At 33.7% G+C, this 22,733-nt stretch overlaps 1 protein-coding gene across 1 annotated transcript in view; it reads right to left on the reverse strand.

The window, feature by feature from the left end:
- LOC145292629 (SEC14-like protein 2) overlaps positions 1-22,733 on the reverse strand; it is a 73,844-nt gene that overhangs the window by 33,556 nt on the left and 17,555 nt on the right. The window contains exon 2 of the mRNA XM_080138742.1: positions 13,691-13,760. Within this exon, the coding sequence (XP_079994868.1) occupies positions 13,691-13,760 (70 nt within the window). The remainder of the gene's footprint in view (positions 1-13,690; positions 13,761-22,733) is intronic.

Consider the following 22,733-nt stretch of genomic DNA (forward strand, 5'->3'; position numbering starts at 1 on the left):
TTTATAACAAGTAAAATCTTTGTTTGGATGGATGAATAATACGTACAGACATACATTGGCAAGTTGAAATGCAAACTATTCATTTAAACTTGCCGACATATTGCTATTACTTTTGTGCATATGGAAATTCATTCATAGCTTGAAGTGGTTTAATTTTAAAATGTTTCTTAGCTATCTGCTGATAGCTCAAATGGTATGTAATGCAGCTGGAGTGTTAAATGTTTTGTTTTGATTCTAGTTGATGACAACCAAGTCATTTTTTTTCTTTTGTTTTAAACTTTTGAAATCACTACTATATATTAGGTACAATATAATATTTATTAGCTCTGTAATAATCATTACAAAATATGCATGAATTAGAATATATTTAAACATATTTTAAGACCGGGCAAGGCAAGTCTCCCTCCACACACACAAAGCTGTTAATAAAATTCACAATCCTTCCCGCAATCCAAGTTAAATTTCATACAAACAGGCTTCAGTCCATGCATGACTTGTTCAAGTTTCGCTCCTGACATCCAACAATGTTTAATTGCCATTCGATGAAAAGCAAAAATTATCAATAACCAACACACTCTTTGCGTAGTCCTCTTTAATTTAGTCTGTTTTGATAGACATATTTGAGACAACTACACCCTACAGATAAGAATTTGAGATGCTAAAATCCACTGAGTGTGAACATTGTTCAGGTTCATACCTACTCCTGATGAGCTGATCATTAAAGTGCTCACATCCATATCATTGAACAGCAATAAGGCAAAGCTTGTTGAACATTAATGACTGAGACTTGTCTCATGTCTAGCAATCAACTCAAATCAAATTTACTAAAATTTCCCCAACGAGAACTTTTGACATGTCAGATCTGGTCCCATCTACCAAATTTCTGGTGCAAGTTTAGGCCAATCACAGAGTTTGATCTATGTCAAATCAGGACCCCTGACCCTTCCTTGCACCTGCAAAGTTCGCTAAACTACTGTCTCCCACGATTCATCTTTGTCATTCTGTCAGTTAGAGAAAAATGGATATTAGATAAACAGATAGATAGATAACACGATTTTCCAGAATTATTTTCTAACCGGCGTTGCCCAGCAATCACATAACAATTAGCCACAAATACGCCGCTTAATCGGCTCGATCCCAAACTTATTTCTTCACCTTGATTGTTTCCTTGTTCATTTAAGTCTAACCCTACCATGACAGCATGTATGAGCACGCTGGAGTTTTAGTACATCTATATTTTGTAATCTAACCAGTGAAGGGATGTACTTATCTCATTCTTAAATCTCATAGTAAATGCGGACATGATTTTTTTTTTTTAACCGATCATGCCTTAAAACAATATTTCTATTTTATTCTTCCTTGCAAAATCGGTAAACGATGACAAACTAAGAAAAAAAAAAAAATTCAAAAGTGCAGAAGAGAAGAAAAGAATGAAAGATATATGCTCAAAGACCAGTGTAATCATGTTGACACACTGGTTCCCATCAGATTACTTAAGTTAAGCAATGTTGAGCCTGGTCATTACTAAAATGGGTGACCAATTTGGGAATTCCCCTAATGGGGATATACATGCAAATGAGGACTGCTTGTGGATTTCATACTCCAATGGAACTTCCTTCTTCAGAGGAAGCCGATTAAACCCAAATAGGGTCAGTGCTGTTTCACACACTTCTTCTTTTGTTACTTTTTTTCTTCCAAGTTTTCTTTCTTGTTGATTTGCTTTGTTGTCTTTGTGACTGAACTTGCTCCAGTGGTGACGTTTTTTTTTATTTCAATCTTTTTGGGCCCTTTTTTGTGAAAAAGGCCTGATCTACAATGGCACCAAATACCTTACTATAACGTTGTGGTTTTCTCCAACTAACCCGCACAAAGTATTTACATTTGTTTTGATGGGATCATTCCAAGTCCTTTCTTTGTTTTTCTATAAACTGTGTATTTTTAAGCTTCATTTTGGAGTTCAGTTATAGATTTGAGTAAAAAATGGCTTGTTTCGTTTAATTTTGTTAAGACTTAGCTATTTTTATTATAGTCTTTCAATCGCAGGCATGTCCCTTTAAGTCCTGAGATTTTTATGGATGGCTCTACTTTCTATCCTAAATCGACTCTAAAACTTCTTGGTTTTTCTTTCTCATCAAATCTTTCTTGGATTTCATATATTAAATCCATTGTTGTTTCTGCTTCTCGTAAAACCAGTTCTCTCTGTCACTTTAAACACTTTCTGACACACAAAACTAATCTCTAGCTTTACAAATCTATCAGATCATGTATGGAGTACTATTGTCATATTTGGGCTGGTGAATCTGTGTCCCATTTGAAGGTTCTTGATAAATTGCAGAAGTGTATCTGTAATTTGATTGGCCCTACCCTTTCCTTCTCATTGTAACCTCTCTCTCACAGATGTGATGTTGCTAGTCTCAGTCTTTTCTATAAATACTTTAATGGCTTGTGTTTCTAAGAATTGTCTGATCTATTCCCAGTTTCCTTTGTTCCAGCTTATTTAATTCAGTGTAAAGATCTCCATCAATTTGTTATTTTAATACCTCTAATACAGCTTCCTATTCCAGTAGCTTCTTTCCAAGTACTGCACTTTCTGTTCACTATTTTCTCTCTACCTACATCTTGGTCTTTTCAAGACTAAGGTCAATAGGCATTTTCTCTCTTTGCAATAATCAGCTTTTGTTCTTGTTAGCTCCTTACATTAAGTAATTTCATGCCTTGTCTTCAGCGATTTCCATAAGAAACAAGTGAAGCATGCACGATCCCTCATGAGTGCACACTGAACAAGGCATAAAAAATGACTAAAGTTCAGCATTTACCCCTCCTCCATCTCCATTTAGCCCCAAAAGTCCTCAGGGGATGTCAAATCCTGGTAAAAATAAACAAACAGTGCAGGTTTAGGCCTTAACATATATAAATTTGAGTTCTGCATCATGCAAAAAAAGAAATGACTAAATCCATCATTTGACCACCGTACCTATTTAGCCCCAAAAGTCCAAGGCCTTAACATATTTAAATTTAAGTCCAGCACCATGTAAAACTGCTAAATAGACATACACAGAAAATTTTGGACAAATATGATGAAATAGTCCCAAAAATGGAGTGTTTTTATTAGCCCTAAAAGAGTCCCTGGCGCACACCTAAGAGTGAAGTATAGGCAAATAAAATTTGCGAAGTATAGGCGAAGTATAGGCAAATAAAATTATATAGAAATCAGTTAATTACAACTTTTCAGAAAGTTTTTATAAAAATCCAAGGCATCAATTGTTTTTTAATAAGCACAAAAGTGTCAATTTTAGCCATTTTAAACCGAAAGGTACCCCTAGAGGGCAACCAGAGTTTTTCCGGACAATCTGTTCTGTTACTTTTTTTTTACTTATATCATTTTTAATGTTTGTGCGAAATTTCCAAAAATTCCAAGGCGTAGTTATTGAGAAAAGTGCAATCAAATGAACGGACAAGGGTGAATTTACAGGTCCACCCTCCAAAAGATAAGTATAGATATAAACTAGCTTTTTTTTTTAATTAATAAAACACCTATTTATGAGATATCTATACTTATATATTCTCCATCTTATAGCACTTTCAATAACAAAAAGAAAACATATGTGTGGAGTGTTTATACATGTTAGTCTTTTGTACACTTTCTGCTTCTTTTTACCATCACCATTTCATCTGTGGTTGTTATAGAAATAAACTTCTTTTCATGAACAAAGGAGACACAAAGAAATGTTCGCCGAGTGTTTTCTTCAAGGTTTTATTTGAGGAGAACCGACTTAGGAGAGAGAAAGAGACTAATGTTATCTTAATTATTTACTTCTTTGAAATGAGTGACCACACAGACAGATAAGGAGGTAACATTTTGCTTAGATTATCAACTTTTCTATATTGGCAATGTCTCATTTGTATGTCTTCCACAGAGTGACCAATTTGAAAACCTTTGTTTCTTCCAAATTGAAAAACATGACTTAATTCGTCAGATCACTGTTTTGTTTGTGGTGTTTGACCTGCTACTCCCTACCTGAACTTTATGTCATTCATCTCTGGGAACAATTCTCTTTTGCAGATCTGGGTCATTATGCACTCAATGTGACTCTTATCAAAATTCACACTAGCTAACTTAATTGCCATTAATGTAGGGTCTCTAATATCAAATATTCTGCCTCATGTAAGTTCCAAGCTCTAAAATGATCGCAAACCAGAAGAACAGAAAAGCAAAGATGATCTTTATTTTTGAATAATCACTTGCCAAACATTTATGTAAGTGCTGGTCCAGGATCATCAGAATAATCTTCCATGGACAATATCCAAATGATTCTCCTTGAATTATACTGATCAATGGGAGAATGCACTTTTCTATTTCTGGAGATCAAGAAGATATGATTCCATCTCATACAAAAGGTTAGAAAACCAGATATCTATCATTGTATGGCTTGCATGCCCAAGGCATCAAACATGAATGAACAGCCTGCCTTGTTTGCATGGCTTTCACAACTCTGATGTCATTTTTATCAGATGTCTTTTGTAGTTGATGAGGTCTTTAGATTCCCCGCTTTTGGTCAAAGCCATACAAGCTTCCATATCATTAAGTAAGTCATATTTATCTATACATTGTTCATGTTCTCTATATTCTTTTATCCTGGCAACACATATACTCCAATGATATGATATTTAAACTTTAACTTAAATATGTTTTTGGTTTTCACTCCTTTATCATGTTTCATATCTATCTTATGTTTGTCTTTAAAAAAATTGTCAACATTAGAATAAATGGATGTAAATCAAATCATTTATTAATTATTAACCTTTATACTTTGTTTATTTCGATTTTGTTCTGATTATACCACACAAAATTGCGACTATAAAACACTATTTTCATATGCTGAGCAGTGCCAAAATTACCTTGCTTATGGGCTAAGGGTTAGGTGTGATCGGGGGAGGGGGCGTGTTGATACTTGGCCAAAAAAAGTCTCATAAGTCCAGAGAAATGATAAAATGTTTTTGTTGAGATACAGTGGAGAAAAATTAATTTCTCAACATAGACATTTGGGTGACAGTGTCTGGATTGACATACAGAGAATCTTAGAAAAAACACCCTGTGTTTATGTCAAGCAAAAAGATCACCCAAAAAGGTAGATAATCAAATTAACCAGTTAAGAGAAAGAAAGAGATGGAAAGACTTTACGAGAGAGAGGGAGAAAGGGAGGGAAACATAATTAAGAGATATGAATTAAGAGAGAAAGAGAGAGAGAGAGAAGGATTAAAAAAAAGAAAGATAAAGGAAAAAGAAATTCAGAAAAAAAAGAGGTAATAGAAGAGGAAGGGGTAATGTTCAAATGATAGGAGGAAATGCTAATCTCAGAGAGAGATGGAAGGCAGATTAGAGTTTCCATAAAACCTTTTGTTTAGGAGAAGCGGAAGTTCTATAGCAAACCCCACTCTCCCCAATGGTTTACTTTTACCTGTGTAGCTGTCATTGCTCAAAGGCAGCATGCACACCACTGATTTATCTGACATAAGTCCAGTAAAAACAAACAAAAGTTTATTGAAGCTAGAAGCAATTATAAGAAAGAAATAGTGATAGCTAAGAGAGCATACAGCAAAACCACAAGAAAATACATCAAAGCACAGAAATTAGTAACTTGTGATTTCTGGAAAATCTACAACAGCGTAGTAAATAATGGGCAATCAACAATTGCCCCATTATCCAACAATCATGAGGTTCTTTGCATCGTAACCGAGAAGGTTAATGTGCTTGCCAGTCGGTTTGCCTCAAACCCTACATTGGACCCAACAAACCATTCCCTCTCTGATTTTCCTTTGCAGGCTGACACCACACTAAATCACCAGTTCTCAGGTGCATAGTATTGTGTAACCCCTCCAGTGCAGCTCAGCCCAGGTGCATAGGCTCGTGATTGAAATGCACCTGTAGCCGATACATGTGACGTTACCCGTGGTTTTGTCTAGTGATCAAATTCATCTTCGGGTTGTCGGTCTCTCTCTAGTTCTGCTTTCAAATCAGCTTCCAACCGTCACCTGGGCTATCGGAGAAATATATTGCATTCACAACGACGTTCCAATCAAAGAAAAGAAAGTCAAAACTTAATTTGTTACACACTGGCCTAGTCATGCAACTTAGGGGACTGGCAGTTTTGTTTCTTTTACCAAGTTCTCCGTTCTTCAGCTACCGTCAGTCCACGGGAAGGGATCAGCGAAAAAAAGACACCAATTAGCCAAGTGTCTTGGTTTTATCAAATCAGTCGTTCCTCCTTCCACCTTTTTGGAGTTATTCTTTCTTTCTTCGTTTCTTTTTCTCTCTTAGTTTCCCCTCTTTGTCCTGCTCTAAGCAAGTCTGACGACCTAGTCCACAAATTCCAAAATTTCATCATGACAAGTTTCAAGAAAAAATACACGATTAAACCCAGATCTCCAACTTCCAACGTAGACTCCCACTACCATGTCTCCTTCTCCAACATCAGGGGCCTACGTTCTAACTTTCCAGAGGTTGAAACCCAATTACAGGAGACAAAACAGACCTTTTATTTTTAAACGAAACTGGCATTGGAGAGGCTATTTCCCTAGATGAGTTCGCAATTAAAGGATACTCCAATATACTTCTAAATCTGACCCCCAAGATCGCTATGGGCATGGAATATGTGCCTATATACAAGATGGCTTTCCATGTGGTAGAGATATCTCTAGAGAAGATCCTAACTTACCTTATATGTGCTTCCGGGTTGCACTAGCTCACACTACTGCATTTATATTTACTCTCTATCGCCCCCCACAACAGCGGAGTTACTATCTTTAAAAGCATATCTGAGAAAATTGACCAAGTCCTATCTGCTAATCCTTCAGCTAACATTCATGTATGTAGAGACTTCGATGTTCACAACGTGGAATGGTTGACTCACTCAAACAAGACCGATGATGAGGGGGGAGGTTCTGTTATGATTTCTCTATTGCTTATGACCTCACTCAGATTGTTCACGAACTTACCCGTGTGCCTGACAATGACTAGACCTTTTTCTCACAACTTGCCCTGAACTATGTTCAGTTTCTGTTCTGTCTCCTCTTGGATCTTCCGACCACTCTGTTGTATCAGTTAAGATAAAAATGAAATGTAATAAGTCCCCAGACGTACCTCTCCATCGTACAGTATATCGATACACTAAGGCTGACTGGGATAGCTTCCGTACATTTATATCAGATCTACCTCTGCGTTCCATGTTTAAACAGGATGTGTCCTCTATAGTATCAGACCTAATGGAATGGTAAATTGTAGGTATAGACCGTTTCATACCCTTGAAAAAGTTCCAGCAAAAATCTAACAGCCAGCCATGGTTCTCTCCAGAATGTGCTGCTGCCATTGCGCACAGAAATCACTTTTTCCAGTGCTTCCAACGTAATAGATGTATGGAAACTAAAGCCGCTTTCAGGACTGCCAGCAATCATTGTAAGAAAGTAATAAAGAATGCAAGAGAGTTGTATGCTCAGTCCGTCAAGTCCAAAGTAGCTGAGCAGCGGCTTGGTTCCCACTAGTTTTGGCAAATAGCAAACAGAATCCTGAACAGAAACGTGTGCTCTATCCCAACTATCATCAATGGACCTAAGGTAATCTCGTCAGCATCAGACAAAGCCAAACTCTTTGCCAAGAACTTTGCAGCTAATTCTACCTTTGTGACCAAGGCCGCCAACCCCCAATATTTCCTCCTGTATCAGAAAACACGCTTTGTGATATACATATATCTGTTCGTGATGTTGCCAAGCTAATCAAAAGCCTTGATTCTAGTAAAGCAACTGGCCCTGACGGTATTCCAATTACAGTACTCAAAAAACTTCAACCAGAACTAGTGCCCATACTTACAAAACTGTTTAAACGTTGTCTTAAGGAGAATTGCTTTCCATCATCTTGGAAAATCTCATCAGTATGCCCTGTATTTAAGAATTCAGGTGATCGTTCATCCCCCTCTCAGGCCAATAAGTCTCCTGTGCGTCATGAATAAGTTGCTGGAATCTGTGTTAAATACAGAAGTAATCAACCATCTCAGCAAAAATAACCTTAGTGACACACAATATGATTTCTGTTCTGCTAGATCTACAGAAGATGTGCTTACAGTTATATCTCATAGGATTAGTGAATCTCTTGACGGAGGCAACCTTTCTAGGGTAATTGCTCTTGACATATCTAAGGCCTTTGATAGGGTATGGCATAAAGGTTTACTTCACAAGATCTCTAGCTATGGTATAGCTGGAAATATCTTCTCAATTATTAAATCATTTCTTTCTGATAGATTCATAAAAGTAGTAGTTAATGGGCAAAAATCAGAAGCTCATAGTATTAATGCTGGAGTCCCTTAGGGGTCCATCCTGGGCCCAACTCTTTTCCTGATCTACATTAATGATTTTCCAAATCACATCCTTACATCATTTGTAAACATTTATGCTGATGACACTACCATCTATGGTAGCACATCTAAGACAGTAAACGACCAAGTTCTCTCCAATTCTCTCTCCTCTGATCTTGAGCATGTGGTACAATGGAGAAAAGAGTGGTTGGTTACTTTTAATGCATCTAAAACCAAGCTTCTCTCTTTACATCATCAACGTTCTGATCCACATCTGGCATCAATTGAAATGAATGGCTCTTGTCTTGAGGAGGCCTCAAGTTTTGGCAAGCTTCTGGGCTTGACCTTTACTCCTGATCTTAAATGGAACACATACATCAAATCTGTTGCTAAGGCCGCTGGAAAAATGGTGGGATCCTTCTATCGATCCAGTAGATATCTCATTGCTGATGCAATTCTCTATCTATATAAGAGCCAGGTACGTCCAAGGATGGAATACTGTTGCCACATCTGAGCAGGAGCTGCTAGAAAGGACTTGTCCTGCCTTGATAAAGTTCAAAATAGACTTCGTAGCCTCATAGGAGATGTCCTTTTCTCTTCTCTGCAACCTCTATTTTACAGAAGAGATGTTGCGAGTTTGTCTCTGCTGTATCGTTATTTTCATGGAAAGTGTTCGACTGAACTTCAGTCTATGGTCCCCCGCTCGCCAAATTTTCACAAGAAACACTCGTCTAGCTGAAAACACTATCAATAATTCCCCCCACTCTTTATCTGTGCCTAAACCTAAACGTAGATTCCATGAATAAAGCTTCTTTCTTAGAACTGCACGCCTAGGGAATTGTCTTCTGTTTTCCTGCTTTCCAGCTGACTACAATATGGTTGTCTTCAAGTCTAACGTAAACAAGTTCTTGATGAGCCGTTCCACTTGTTGACAAATTTACCGAATTTCCATTACTAACAATTACTATATTGTCCAATTTCTACTGTACACTCTTTAACCCTTATCCTCGAGTGGCCTCTTGGCCTTGATAAGTGGTGATGCCTATGTAAAAAAAAAAAAAACATGAAAGGGGAGGGCAGTAGCCTTAGATATATCTAAGGCTTTTGACAGGGTATGGCATAATGGTCTTCTCGGAAAAATCAGATAATACGGTATCACTGGACGAATACTTAATATAATTAAATTCTTCTATATATATATAAAAGCGAAAATGTGTGTATGTTCGCTTTTTGTGTACGTCTTCAAAAGGCTTTTTTCCGGCGCATTCTTGAGGCCGTCGCTCATTTTTAAAACTTTTTATATCACGTCTAAATGATAATATCTATGACTTAACAACGGTGGTCGCCTCCCTATTTAATTTGCCCGATTTTGAAATGTTAATTATTTAACATTTTCGGATCTGCACGTGTTGCATTCGTTTTTCGGTATATAAAAAAAAAGTGAAACTCGATTCAAACTACTGGCCCACGGCCAGTGGTCTCTAGAAAGCTATGTAACGTTTGGTCAATGTCGGCTTCGTCATATCAGACGGTTGCTTTCATTTCGAGACAAGACACTCCCCCTAATAAACAGGGAGCTAGTTTTTTCCAAAGTTAGTTAAAAACAAACAAATCGGTTTATTGACCTCATTAAAAACTGTCCCGCAGAAAATGTTAACTGCTGAATAGCTATTGCTTACCATTGCCGTATGTGCATTAAGCTTTTTTGTATAAAAAAACAGACTCGCGTTAAATAAAACACTGTCCCACACTCAAAGTTCACGTCAATAACTCATGAAAAACGGGCACCTGTTTTTTTGTTTTTTTTTCACACTTTACTATTTTCCAACTACGCTTCAAGGCTCTGTTTTTTTTTTAACAACCAACGATTTTTCTTTTATTTACCCAAAACCACACACACCTCTAAACACCCAGGCAACGCCGGGTACCCCCCACTAGTCTTTAATAAAGAAAAGAATCCAGGTTGTCCTCAATGGTCGTACATCTAAACAATATGATATAAATGTGGGTGTATATCAGGGGTCGATCCTTGGACCTTTATTTCTAATATTCATAAATGATGTCACTGATAAAATTGTATCTGAGATGGACATATTTGTTGAAACCATACTCTATAATAGACATGACGGGAAAACAAATAAACACATATCTAAGGAAATGCCAGAAGCACTAGAGGAAGACCTTAAATCTGTAGTGGAGTAGGGACAAAAATAGATGGTCACATTCAATACTGCCAAGACTAAGCTTGTTTCCTTCAATAATTACAAGAAACCTTTTCAACCACCAATAGCTATGGCTAAAGATACATTACCTAAAAGTACTTTTAAACTCTTCGGCTTAACGTTCACAGGGAACAGGAGTTGGAACAGATACATCAAGAGCATTGTCAAGGCTACTGCAAGAAGGTGGGCTTTCTCTACCGTGCTAGAAAGTTACTTATGCCTAAAAGTATCCTGCACCTCTACAAGGCCAGCATTCGCCCATGTATGTAACATTTGGGCTGGTGTATCTGCTACTAGTCTCTCACTTCTAGACAGGGTTCAAAAGAGAGTTACCAATCTGATAGGTCCTGAAGTATCACCTAAGCTTCCACCTTTGTTCCATCAATGAAATGTTGCATCCCTCTGCCTATTTTACAAGTATTTTAATGATGAATGCTCTGATGAACTACTAGCCCTTGTACCCCCTCAACGTAAATACCCCCGACAAACTACAAGATCCCACCCCTAAATGGTAGTGATCCCTAGATGTAAGAAAGCCTTCTACTCTAATAGATTTTCCTCAGAACTGGTAGGCTTTGAAATTCCCTTCCGGTTTCCTGCTTCCCCAACTGTACTGACATGCAGAAGTTCACGTGTAATCTGAACAGACATCTTGTTACTCAACTCCCTACATAGTATCCCTGCAAGTCATGTCCCTGATAGTAGCCCCCTACATCAAAGTGGCAATGTGCCTTGTTTGGGGTAAAAATGTAATAAAAAAAATAAGAAGAAGAAGAAAAGATGGGAGAGACTTGCTTGCTGTCCGTCGAAGAGTGCGCATCAGCTTTTTGGCTCTCGTCCAAAAGAACCCAAGCAGTTAAACTTTTATATTGCATAATTATGTGTGAAATATTTTATGCAATAATTAGTTTTGTTTATAAGAAAGTGATTTCCGAGTTTTATTGATTGCTTTGATCATGGAGAATAACCCATTTAACTTCAAGATCTACCCTGAAACTGGATGCCCAAACTGCAGCTGCAAGAGCCCATGGCTGCTGATCAGTTCACCAGTAAAGGAATAGCTCAACCCTAATGATTGACAACGAACGACCAGCATGTTAAAGTTATTGCCACACAGGATCGTGTGCATTTTGTGCGCTGTGAACATCACAGCAGTAATTCCAGGGACCAATGAGCGTCTGGTTACATTTTGAAGAGTCCATTACTACATGAAGATAGAAGTGTAGCCACAGAGACTTAGGGTTAGCCCCTGTGTTTTAGGACTGGTGATGGCCTGGTTACATATATTGGTCCTGTGATGCAGGATTGTGCGACATTCACCCATGGTGGTTACGAATATGTCTCGGAAAGAATTCCAAATACATGGTCGCTATAAATAGAGATATAAAATATTTGTATTTTTCACAGGTATATATTTCTTACATTAAATTATATTTTATACAATAAATATTTTAGAAACAAATCATATGTTATTTATATTATTGACAACGAACAGTCGAATTGTACTTTTTGGCCTTTTCCAGGTCCTCCTTATCACAACAGAGGAACTTATAGAAATTCTCAACCAAATATTTCATTTAATCAACTCAGGTGAACTGCTCTCATTCCATAGTGCATGCCTCGCAGGTATCTTAATATTAGTTAAGTCTTCCTCAAATTCCTCAGGCAATGATTGAACCATTACATTCTTCCTCTGTGTATCTAAAACCAAATGGATTTCCATGAATAGTGTTTCCTCCCCAAAACTTCCCATTTGTAGAGCATGTTGCCACAGGAATACTTCCCTGCAGACTACAACATGGTTGTACTCAAGTTCAATGTCAATCGATACATGTTAAGTCACCTTCTTAAACAAATTGAATTCATTTCATTCATCGTTTTAAAGCCTCTTATAACATTGTTCATTATTCAACTGATAATCTGCTTAATCCTTATCCTTGGGTTGCTTTTGACCTTGGTAAGTGGGGGGAATCTCTCTATATAAAGTTAGGTATATTTATATGTTCATTTATTTATACGTTCATATGCTTATATATTTGTATACATAAAATTAACCTGTTAAGGGTATCCAAATGTGGGTTATATTTGGTTTAATTTAAGGGCAAAAAAAAAAAAAAAAGGAGTGGAAACCCTTTGTGAAAATTCAAATACATCTTTCTTTTGTGAAATTTTTACATAGGTATTCGACATCAATTAATAATTTTCCAGGTTTCAATTTCTTTAGAGTTTTTCCAAAGATTTTTAGCAGTTATAATATGGCCACAACTTCCCAGTTGAAAATTCAAATATTTCATATCTACACTGAATTTGATCCATGTCCATTAGACACCAATCAAACAAGATTCCTTGAATTTCAATTTCTGAAGACCTAACTAACTCTGTAATATCTTACATTTGAGACATTCTGGTGCTTCTACACTATTGGGACGAGATTTTGTAGTCAATAAATGGAATTTTCAGATAAAAAACAATGGTTTCAACTGATTTCTTTTGTCGATTCTAATAAGTTACAATGGTAGTTTCCAAATTATGCAGTCGAAATTACCTGAATATAACCGAATTATTAAACAAAACAGCTTTAATTGTGTTAGCAGGTGAAAAATTGCCGCCATCTTTTTAAAATCAAAACTCTTCTGTGTCTTACAATCGTTTTCATCAAATTCTATTTTTTTTTATTTTCTTAAATAATTTTCTACTTTATCGATTTTCGTAACTTTTTAATCATCTTAAAAATATGAGGATACCATTGTTTTCATGTGAAATTCATTATTATGATTTCCGAAATTTTATCTCAATAGTGTAGAATCAATTTTCTAGAATCAAATCATGTAATACATTTTGATAAACATTGAGATAAACATGAGACATAAGGTTTAGTGGCATTAATTAATTTTACTTGTACTGGGATGGACATTCTTCTTACCAGTAAATAAAAATGGACATTCTTCTAACCAGTTAATGATAATAAAAAAAACATTCACTCTACAACATCTCAACCCACTTGGCGATATGTGCAATTGTAACCATGACATGATGATCGTCTGAAACATGCAAATAATATAAATCTTGTTCCGTTTTCCTTTTAAAGCATTTCTAAATTAGAAAAACAGAAGCCATACAAACCTCTGAGCCATCGCAACAAATCACTGTCATCATTGTGTGGTTGTAGGACATCTTGAAGGACACTTTGGAACTGAAATGTATTTTAAATGTGATGCATTACTCAGAAAAAAAAATTATAGAGCAAATTAATTGTTTAATCCATGAAAAAAAAAATAAATAAATTAAAAAAAAAAAAAAATCAAAGAAAAAAAAAACCGGACCTTTTTTGCTTGAGACAATTTATAAAAGGTTAAAAATAGTAAATTATTTTTATTAAAATAGGATTTTGTAAAGTTAAATTTAATAACTACAGTATTGTTTGGCTATTATATTAATTGAACTCAATTTTTATAAAAGTATTCTCGGCGTTGCCCGGTGGTACAATACACTTAAACATATTTTATGTAAATTGCATATGCATTATTATAGAATCAATTCTCTGTTGATTATTATATATTATGAGGAATGATTTGGTCGGTGGAGTAATTCACAAAAATTAAAAAAAAAAGGTAATAATGATAATTTCATTCATCCAATTCTGTCAGCGTTATTTTTACAATAACATGTCCACTTATATTTGCGTTTGACAATGAATGCCCTGGAAAAGTCAGTTGTGATTAATATTTAGTTTTAAAATATGCAAATGGAGAAATGATTTGCAGCAATTTTAAATGATACCTATTCTTTTATCGTAAATTGAACTCATAGATAACAAATTTAAAAAAAAAAAAAAAAAAAAAAAAATGGAGAGAGCTTGAACAGGAGATCATTCGTTCTGGCGTCGAATGCTCTACCATTGAGCTATATGTCTAGATGACGACAAATCTTTTTTTTTTTTTTAAGAAATGATTTGCTGAAATTTTATTATTTCCAGTGTTGCCAACTGAGGTTAAAAAAAACAAACAAAAAACAAAAAAAAAAAAAAACGCTAGAACAGGGAAAAGAAATCTCTAGAAAAATCACTAGATTTTAAACTTTTGCTGTCTAAAATTTTCAAGAAATGTTAATTTGAAAAAAAATATCTCCAAAAAAGAAAAACACTATATTTGAACTTCCTTTCCTACATAAGAATATTATGAATATACTAGATATTTTGTGCTTTTTTTATATATATTTTTGGAACTATATTGAAGCAGTTGGCTCCCCAGAAGGTTTTCAAATTTTATCAGCTACTTTTATCTGTTTTTTTCAGAGATGGTATATTTTGTTTTGCAAGAAACAAATCATAAAATCAAACAGCGTTTAATACAATAAAAATTACATTAAAATATATTATAAATTAAGCATTACACTAATGACATACTTAAATATTTAATATTGCCGAATAAATTCTCCTCAAATATCAGAAAAATTAATATTTGCAAAATATAAATTAAAAACGAAATTCCCAAAATGCAGGCACTACATTTATACATGAATTGATTGATAGATTTTAAAACCATTCTGAAAGGGGAGATTGGGGAGGGTAGGTAAAAATGGTACAAATGTATAGATGAGAAAAATAGCACCAGATGAAACTCTTTGAGAATATATATAAATGGAAAGCATTAGGTATTTTGTCAATTCAAAAAATAAATTATATCTATGTTTAAAAGCAGATAAGTACCCTTTGCTATCCCCCTTCAATAATGAGATTCTGCTTTTTTAAGCAATTACATGTGAATATTCCACAAAATATTTTAGAATTTAAAGTGGGGGATCATTTTTTCATATAAATGTTTATTAAAATAATCCCTCATTTCTAGGACATTATAACTTTTTGGAATAGATAACTAATATTTAATGTTCGAGTCAGACTTAGGATTAGACAATATCAAAACTACATGAAATCATCTTGAAAAGTGAAAAGTCTTCCATCACAAAAAAAAAAAAAAAAAAAATGCTTAAGTAAACCTAAAATGGTAAAAAGCTTTGGAAATAAGGGTGTTACTTTAGATTAAATGGGCAGCACTTTTCTGGTCACCACCATTAAATAATCAAGTATATTTTGTCTACTCTGAATAATTTAAAAATGAAAACGATTACAATTTAAATATTTGCCAATTTTACAATATTATTTTTATTTTATGTGTATTATTGTTTGTTTTTCCAAATAAAATTAAAGTTAAAGTATAGTATTTGTTCTGATACTATACTTCATCTTTTCTGTCCTTGGTTAATGAAGGATGTTAAATGTGACATATTAAATGTAGGTGGCGGTTGATATCTGTAAAAGGAAGGCCCACACACAGAGACGGGTTATCAATATCTTTATCTTAAGAAGGTTAACACTGGAAAAGAAGGAAACAGGACTCCTTAAGGGGAGAGTACTCAAACCAAAGGGGCATAACTCAGGATGCTAAGGTTTACTCTCTTAACAAAGGAGAAATCCTTTAAGATTGAAAATTAAAGAAAAAATTGCTCCAATCCCAAATGGCTTTTTGGGGATGGGTGGGGGTAGTGGGGTTTTCACTAAATTAAAAACTAACCTTGTGTCTAACTTTGCTATTGTAGGAAGGCAAGTAATTTTTTCTGTTTTTAATATTTGCTAAAAAATAAACGCAATAAACTTCGCTAAGGTGTTAACATATGCTGCATCTTAAAAGTGTGCTTATGTTGACAATTAAATGTAATAATAAACGTTGAAAAAGTTAGTAAAAATAAGTAAAACCATGTTGACTCTTTGTTAAAGTGTAGAATAGTAAACAGTTGAGAAATTGTAAACAATAAAAGCAACAAATACCAAACGCAGTAGAATTCAAGTATCTTTTATCTGGGTTGAAATTGCGTTTATGTTCTTTTTATATCATTTCCTTAAGCTGTCTTGAGAATGAATAACTGATTGCTTGTCACTTAATCACTGGAGACTTCATTCTTGAAAAATTGTATCAAAAAGTCTATGACTACCATTATCTCTAAATTTGGGAGTGCAACTCGAACTTAGGGTTACTGGTAGAATAAGTCATTTGTTTACAACTTTTCAGAAATTTTAAGCGTTAAGCAATAAGCAGCCATTTGTTCATTTTTTTTTAATTAAGTGTGTAAAAATCACTTTGAACAACAGATTTTGAAATGAGAAAAAAAAAAACAACAACATAGTTTTAGCATGTTAAAAGTATACATGTCTGTAACAATGTCACATGCCTAGGTAACATAATTCACTTTGCTTACAGTCTAAGAGATGGGTGGGGTGTTTGACATTGGATTTAAGGAATTCATTCTTTTCTCCAAAGTCTGGAATATGTATTTATTGCGGATATAATAAACAGAAAAGACCAGTAAAGTTGACATGGCGACAAAAAGTCTGCCTTGATATCTAGGAAATATTGCCATTGACGCACCTATTATATTTGTGCCCCCCCCCCGTGTAAGTGATAGGAATCAAACACGAAAGATAATACAGTTCTTTAAGAGAAAAATAATTTGAGTTGGAGAGAAAGAAAGAAAGGGGAAAAAGAGAATTAAAGAGCGATATGGTTAAGATAGAAAAAGAAGAGATTCACAAGGAGAAAGAAAAAGAATATAAAATAATGGGATAGAGAAAGGAAACAGAATGATTTCAAAAGATGGGAGGTTGGAATTAGTGTTTGATAAAAACCATTGTATTCTGAGAAACAGGGGATTTGGCTGGATGGCATTGAAGAGAACGCATCCCTTGGGTTTTTTTCCAAGGATAGAAACTACCATACGAGCTAAGTTGAAAGGCTCTTGTTTCTAGCTGAGAAATTGTCGAAATGAACTTAAGTTGTAACAACCTGCATCACAAAGCCGTTGAGAACCCAAAAATCTTAGCTTTCCTTGTACAAATTTTAACTAAAGATCTGTTAACTAATTATTTTTGTTCATAAGAAATGATCTGAGTTATTTTTGAATTGTTGACTTGAAACACGGTTTATTACAGCACCGACGCCAAGTACAGCTGAGAAGAGCAGCATACAAGCCATTTACCTGAGCGTCTACGAAGGATGAACTTAACTGCAGCATCTGATGACAAATGGCCAACTGAAGATAAGAGTTGACACAGACTTAGGGTCGTGCACATTTTGCATGCCCAGAATATCAGAGCGGTAGTTTCCCATAACCAGTAAGCGTCTGGTTACATTTAGAGGGGTCCACCACTAGACAGTTAAGAGTGTAGTCCTGCTGGGTTGCGTCTGTGGTCTTATGAGCTGGGATCAACAAACATGCCCATGGGTATATCATGAATATGGTCCTGTGAACCACGATTGTGACAGATACAGCCCAGAGGACATAGGGTTATATGTTGGTAGATAATTAAATTCTACTGCATTTGGTATAAGTTTTTTGCTGTTGTTGCTTTTTTTTTTAATAATTTTCGACTTAATTTTTCTACACTTTTACCAAGTGAATAAATACTTTTAAATTAAAGAGTGTGCTTAGACCATATTTTAATCTATAGAGGCTTTAATTTTACTCACTAGATTTCAAACAAAATCTTCAGATCTAGCGTGAAAACTGCTAAATTGGCAACAGTGATTATTTCTCTTTGCTGTTGTCACATAAATTCCCCTATAAAACTTATTTTTTAACTATGAAATAAAAGCTATATTTAAGATCAGAGTTTTTCGATTTACGATACTTATCAGATGGATTTCTGTACAAAACATATCTAAGAACACTGCCAGACATATAAATTACCTTTATGTGAATGAAATTTGCAAAAGCCAGGCTTAGCCATTTCAGAACCTATGAGGAAGGAACTCACACACAAAGTTACTTTATATATATATATATATATATATATATATATATATATATATATATATATATATATATATATAATTATTTTTAATACCTACAGACACTAGTGTTTCATTTTTTCGTGGGAATCATAAGTGCAGGGAGTTATGATTGCAGTCGGTCGGGAGATTCAAACCCAGTCGCAAAGCCATCTTTGACTCCATTAGCAAGGAACAAACCACACAGCCAAGGTTAACTGCGAGAAATACAGTTGAAATTAACATTTATATAAATGTCGAGACGGCAAGAGTGATCTAATGATTATAACATCATGATCAGCGCATGCGAGCTTATGTAACCGACTTTTATTTCAACTTTGAAGTGCTCAGCAATAAGAACAGAGTTCTTAAAGGGGCTAACATAATATACATACATATGGAGGTAATCCGACCTAGTTAACCAATCATTATGAATTTTGGAACATAGTTGCTAGTTGTAAGTGTAGGTAATGTGGACATGCAACTTGATTCAGAAAGTTCTTGTGAAAATTCAGATACTTCTCCTGATGATTAAATTTATAAAACATCAATTAATAAACATTCCCAAAATGTCTTTCAAGTATTTTAATCGACACAACTCCTCATTTAAAAAATTCAAATATTCCTGATTTGCATGAAATCTGGTCCATGAAACCCAATATGGCGATGCAAGACATTTTTTCCACATGTGCTTTAAATTTTTTTTGATGGGTGTGTGTGTGAAGATAAACACTACAATAAGTGTTTATTTTAATTTATGTCTTTAAATATCTTTGGTTCCTTTTATCTCGAAATTCTTTTTCATTCCATTTATATATATATATATATATATATATATATATATATATATATATATATATATATAAAACAAAAACAAAAAAATTTCCAACAGGTTTTTCTCAGATTGTTTGTAGAAAAATACATTGGTCTTCAAGTTGTTTATTGGTCTTCTGCCATTCAATATAATATGTGTAAAATGTACTTCTCACACACACAAAATTAATAAATGAATAAAAACTTATGAGTGAATTAATTACATCCTGTTTTTGGAATGGAAAATTAATGATCAAATTATATATATATATATATATATATATATATATATATATATATATATATATACTAGCTGTACCCTGCCACGCGTTGCTGTGGTTCAATTTGGTGTAATGGCAAAATCATCATATTAAGAACGTCATATTAAAAATGGCTTTTGGAATGAATACCACAGTTTTCCCTACGTTAAGACTTTTTGGTTTTTTTTTGTAATAAATTGTTAGTTGAAAGCACAGAATAGTTACCAAAAACCATCTCCAACCCGTGGTAAGAATGGCTAAAGAAAATAACGGTTTTCTTTGTAGAAACATATATGTATGTCACCTAAAAATTTCCTTAATGAAGGAAAAGCATTCATATCTTTTTTATAAAAATCAACTTCTTGTTAAAAAAAAAAAAAAAAAAATGTATTTTCACTGTTAAAAGTTTTCTGGACAAAAACGAAAGCTTTAACCTAACAATTTATGGTAAAAAAAGCAAAACCCCAACAATCGACTGACGTATAATGTCACAATATTTTTTTTTTTTTTTGCAGATTTGCTGTTTAGTTGTACAAATAGCCTACAACCCTGTTATAAAAAAAAAGGGACACGTTGGGTCGTCACCGGAATATATCAAGAAGTTTCTTTACATATAATTTATTTTAGATTAATCACATTGTTTAACAAATAAAAGGATTAAATGTGTTTAATTTTATAATTTATTATTGTTTTATAATTAAACATTTAAAACATTAAACAATAGAAATAATGAAATTTTAAAATGATTAAAAATGTGTTTTATTTTATGATGTAAAATTTTTATTTCATAATTTAAAATTTAAAACATTGAACAGTACAAATAAGATTTTAGTTTGATTTTACATTTTATATTGTACTCGGATGCATATGATGATGCGTCTCCACAAGAATTCAATATTTAACTTCATCTTTCATTATTTCTTTTCGAGAACAAAACCAACATTTTATTTATATTATTTAATGTTTTTATTTTTAAATTATAAAAATAAAACACATTTAATCGTTTTAAAACTTCATCTTTTATTATTTCCGTTTTCTTTGTTAAACAACGTTGTTAATTTTAATTAAATTTTAATCACAGGATTATATTTTCAATAATCAGCTAAATATAAACAAACTTTCTGTTTATGATATATGTACACCGGTGTTGACTCAACGTGTCCTTTATTTTTGATAACAGGGTTGGAGGCTATTTGTACAACTAAACGGCAAATCTGCCTTTCTTTTTTATAATTTCATGCTATCTTATTGTTTAATAATAAATTCTTAGCTGTAGCTGAAAGCACAGTATAGTTACAAAACACCCCCCCCCGACAATGTGAAAAATAAAAAATAAAAAAAAGTTATTTCAGCACGATATGAAAAATGCATAATAAACTGTACTTTCACCTAACAATTTGTAGTTTTAGTAATAAAAATAAAATTTTGGGTACTTATATATTTTTTGTTACTGAGCTGAAGTAATAATGTTAATATTTTGAAAGGCATTCGTAACATGGGAAGGATAGTAAAAATAAAAAAAATAAAAAGATATTGTGAAAGTTTTATCTAACGAAAAAAAATATGTAAAAATAGCGCGATATCAAAAATGCATAAGCACCAAAATGTGATTTAATTTTACAGGAGATATTGTTCCCAGATGCATACGATGGCAGATGGTAACCGTACTATGTTTACATATATTTTTTTAAATATCTAATAAATGTAAGGTGGAAGCACAAAATAGTTAGAAAACACCCTCACCTACTCCGTAAAAATGGTTTTCCAAATAATAACGATGTATTTCAGCACGGCATCAAAACTACACAAGAACCGAAAATTTCATTTTTATTGGCCAATGTTTGTCATTCTAAATAAAATGAAAGACATGTAATCATTTCAAAACTTCATCTTGCAGTTTATTCTTTTTAATTTGTTAAGCATATGATCACATTTTCAATAAGTATATTTTACCCATTTAAAGGTTGTAAAATATGTAAACAAACTTTTGCTCGATACGGGTGACGACTTTTAAGAGTCCCTTTTAGTGATTATCTGGTGTGAGGATATATGTACAACTAAACGGCCAATCTGCCCCCTAAAATCCGGTATTATTTTACTTTAAGGCCTGTCCCACGTTCGTATATAAGAAAATAATGCTTTGTAGATTTATTTCGGTGTGCTGAAAACGAATCTGCAGACCGTTTCTGTCGCAAAAAAAAAAAAGTAGTTTTCATATGAAGAAATTACTTTTTCGAAAAGTGGGTGATCACTTTGCGATATAAATGTAACTTGGAATGAGCACCCACTTTGTGGCCACGTGAGAGAGCAGCATTTTTTGTGTGTTTATTTTTGTTTGATTTCCTTTGCATGATAATAACCCCTGGATTCTGGGACTATTTTCCATTTCACAGCCCTAGCCATCGTTTACGCTATGCGCGAGCATAAACGAAGGCTGGTAAATATGCACTCGCATACCAAACGGCCTTGGCAAAAAAACCTTATATGCAATAAACACGAAAGAAAATGCCCCCTCTCTCAGGTGGCCAAAAAGTGAGTGCTCATGTAAAGTTAAATTTGCATAGAAATGTGATCACCAAGTTTTCAGAAAAGTAAATTCCTCATATCATGTAAAGTACTTTTTGCGATGGAAATGGTTTACAGTTTCGTTTTTAGCACACCGAAATCTACAAAAAAAAAATGTTTTGTTATATACGAACATGAGACGGGCCTTCGGGGGAAAAAAGTTTGTAAACAGATATTGAAATATTGTAAATTGGAAGTCATCAACTCATGGTGCAGGGTTAAAAATAGTTCTGCATTTACTGAAAATATTTTTATTTTATTTCTGTGCTACTATTTTAACGATTTAAAAAAAAAAAAAAGTGTATTATAGTCAGAATCGTTATGTTTCGTCATTTCAAAATGGTAAATCAGAAGTATATTCGCTAATCGACTCGGATAAAATCGGAAATTTTCCGACGGATAAAAGTTTTTTTTTTTAATAAGGTAATATTTACTTTTTAATATTTAAAAACACAGTTAGATGATAAAGATTCACTGTTATAAAATTTCACAGAAAACGAGATTGTAAATTTCTAGTTTATCGATTTTGAATAAACGAGACGTTCCATTTTTATATATATATGGATATATAATTCTAAAATGAAATACTGTAATAACAAGATGCATGTTTTAACTGCATTTTATTTAGCGTTTTTTAAAAGATGACTTTATGCTTTCATAACTACAGTGTAGAACAATAAATTTTTCACCAAAGAAAAGACGATATGA

The sequence above is a fragment of the Euprymna scolopes genome, chromosome 2 (genome assembly GCF_053919585.1).
Source record: "Euprymna scolopes isolate OS-2025 chromosome 2, ASM5391958v1, whole genome shotgun sequence".
NCBI lineage: Eukaryota > Metazoa > Mollusca > Cephalopoda > Sepiida > Sepiolidae > Euprymna > Euprymna scolopes.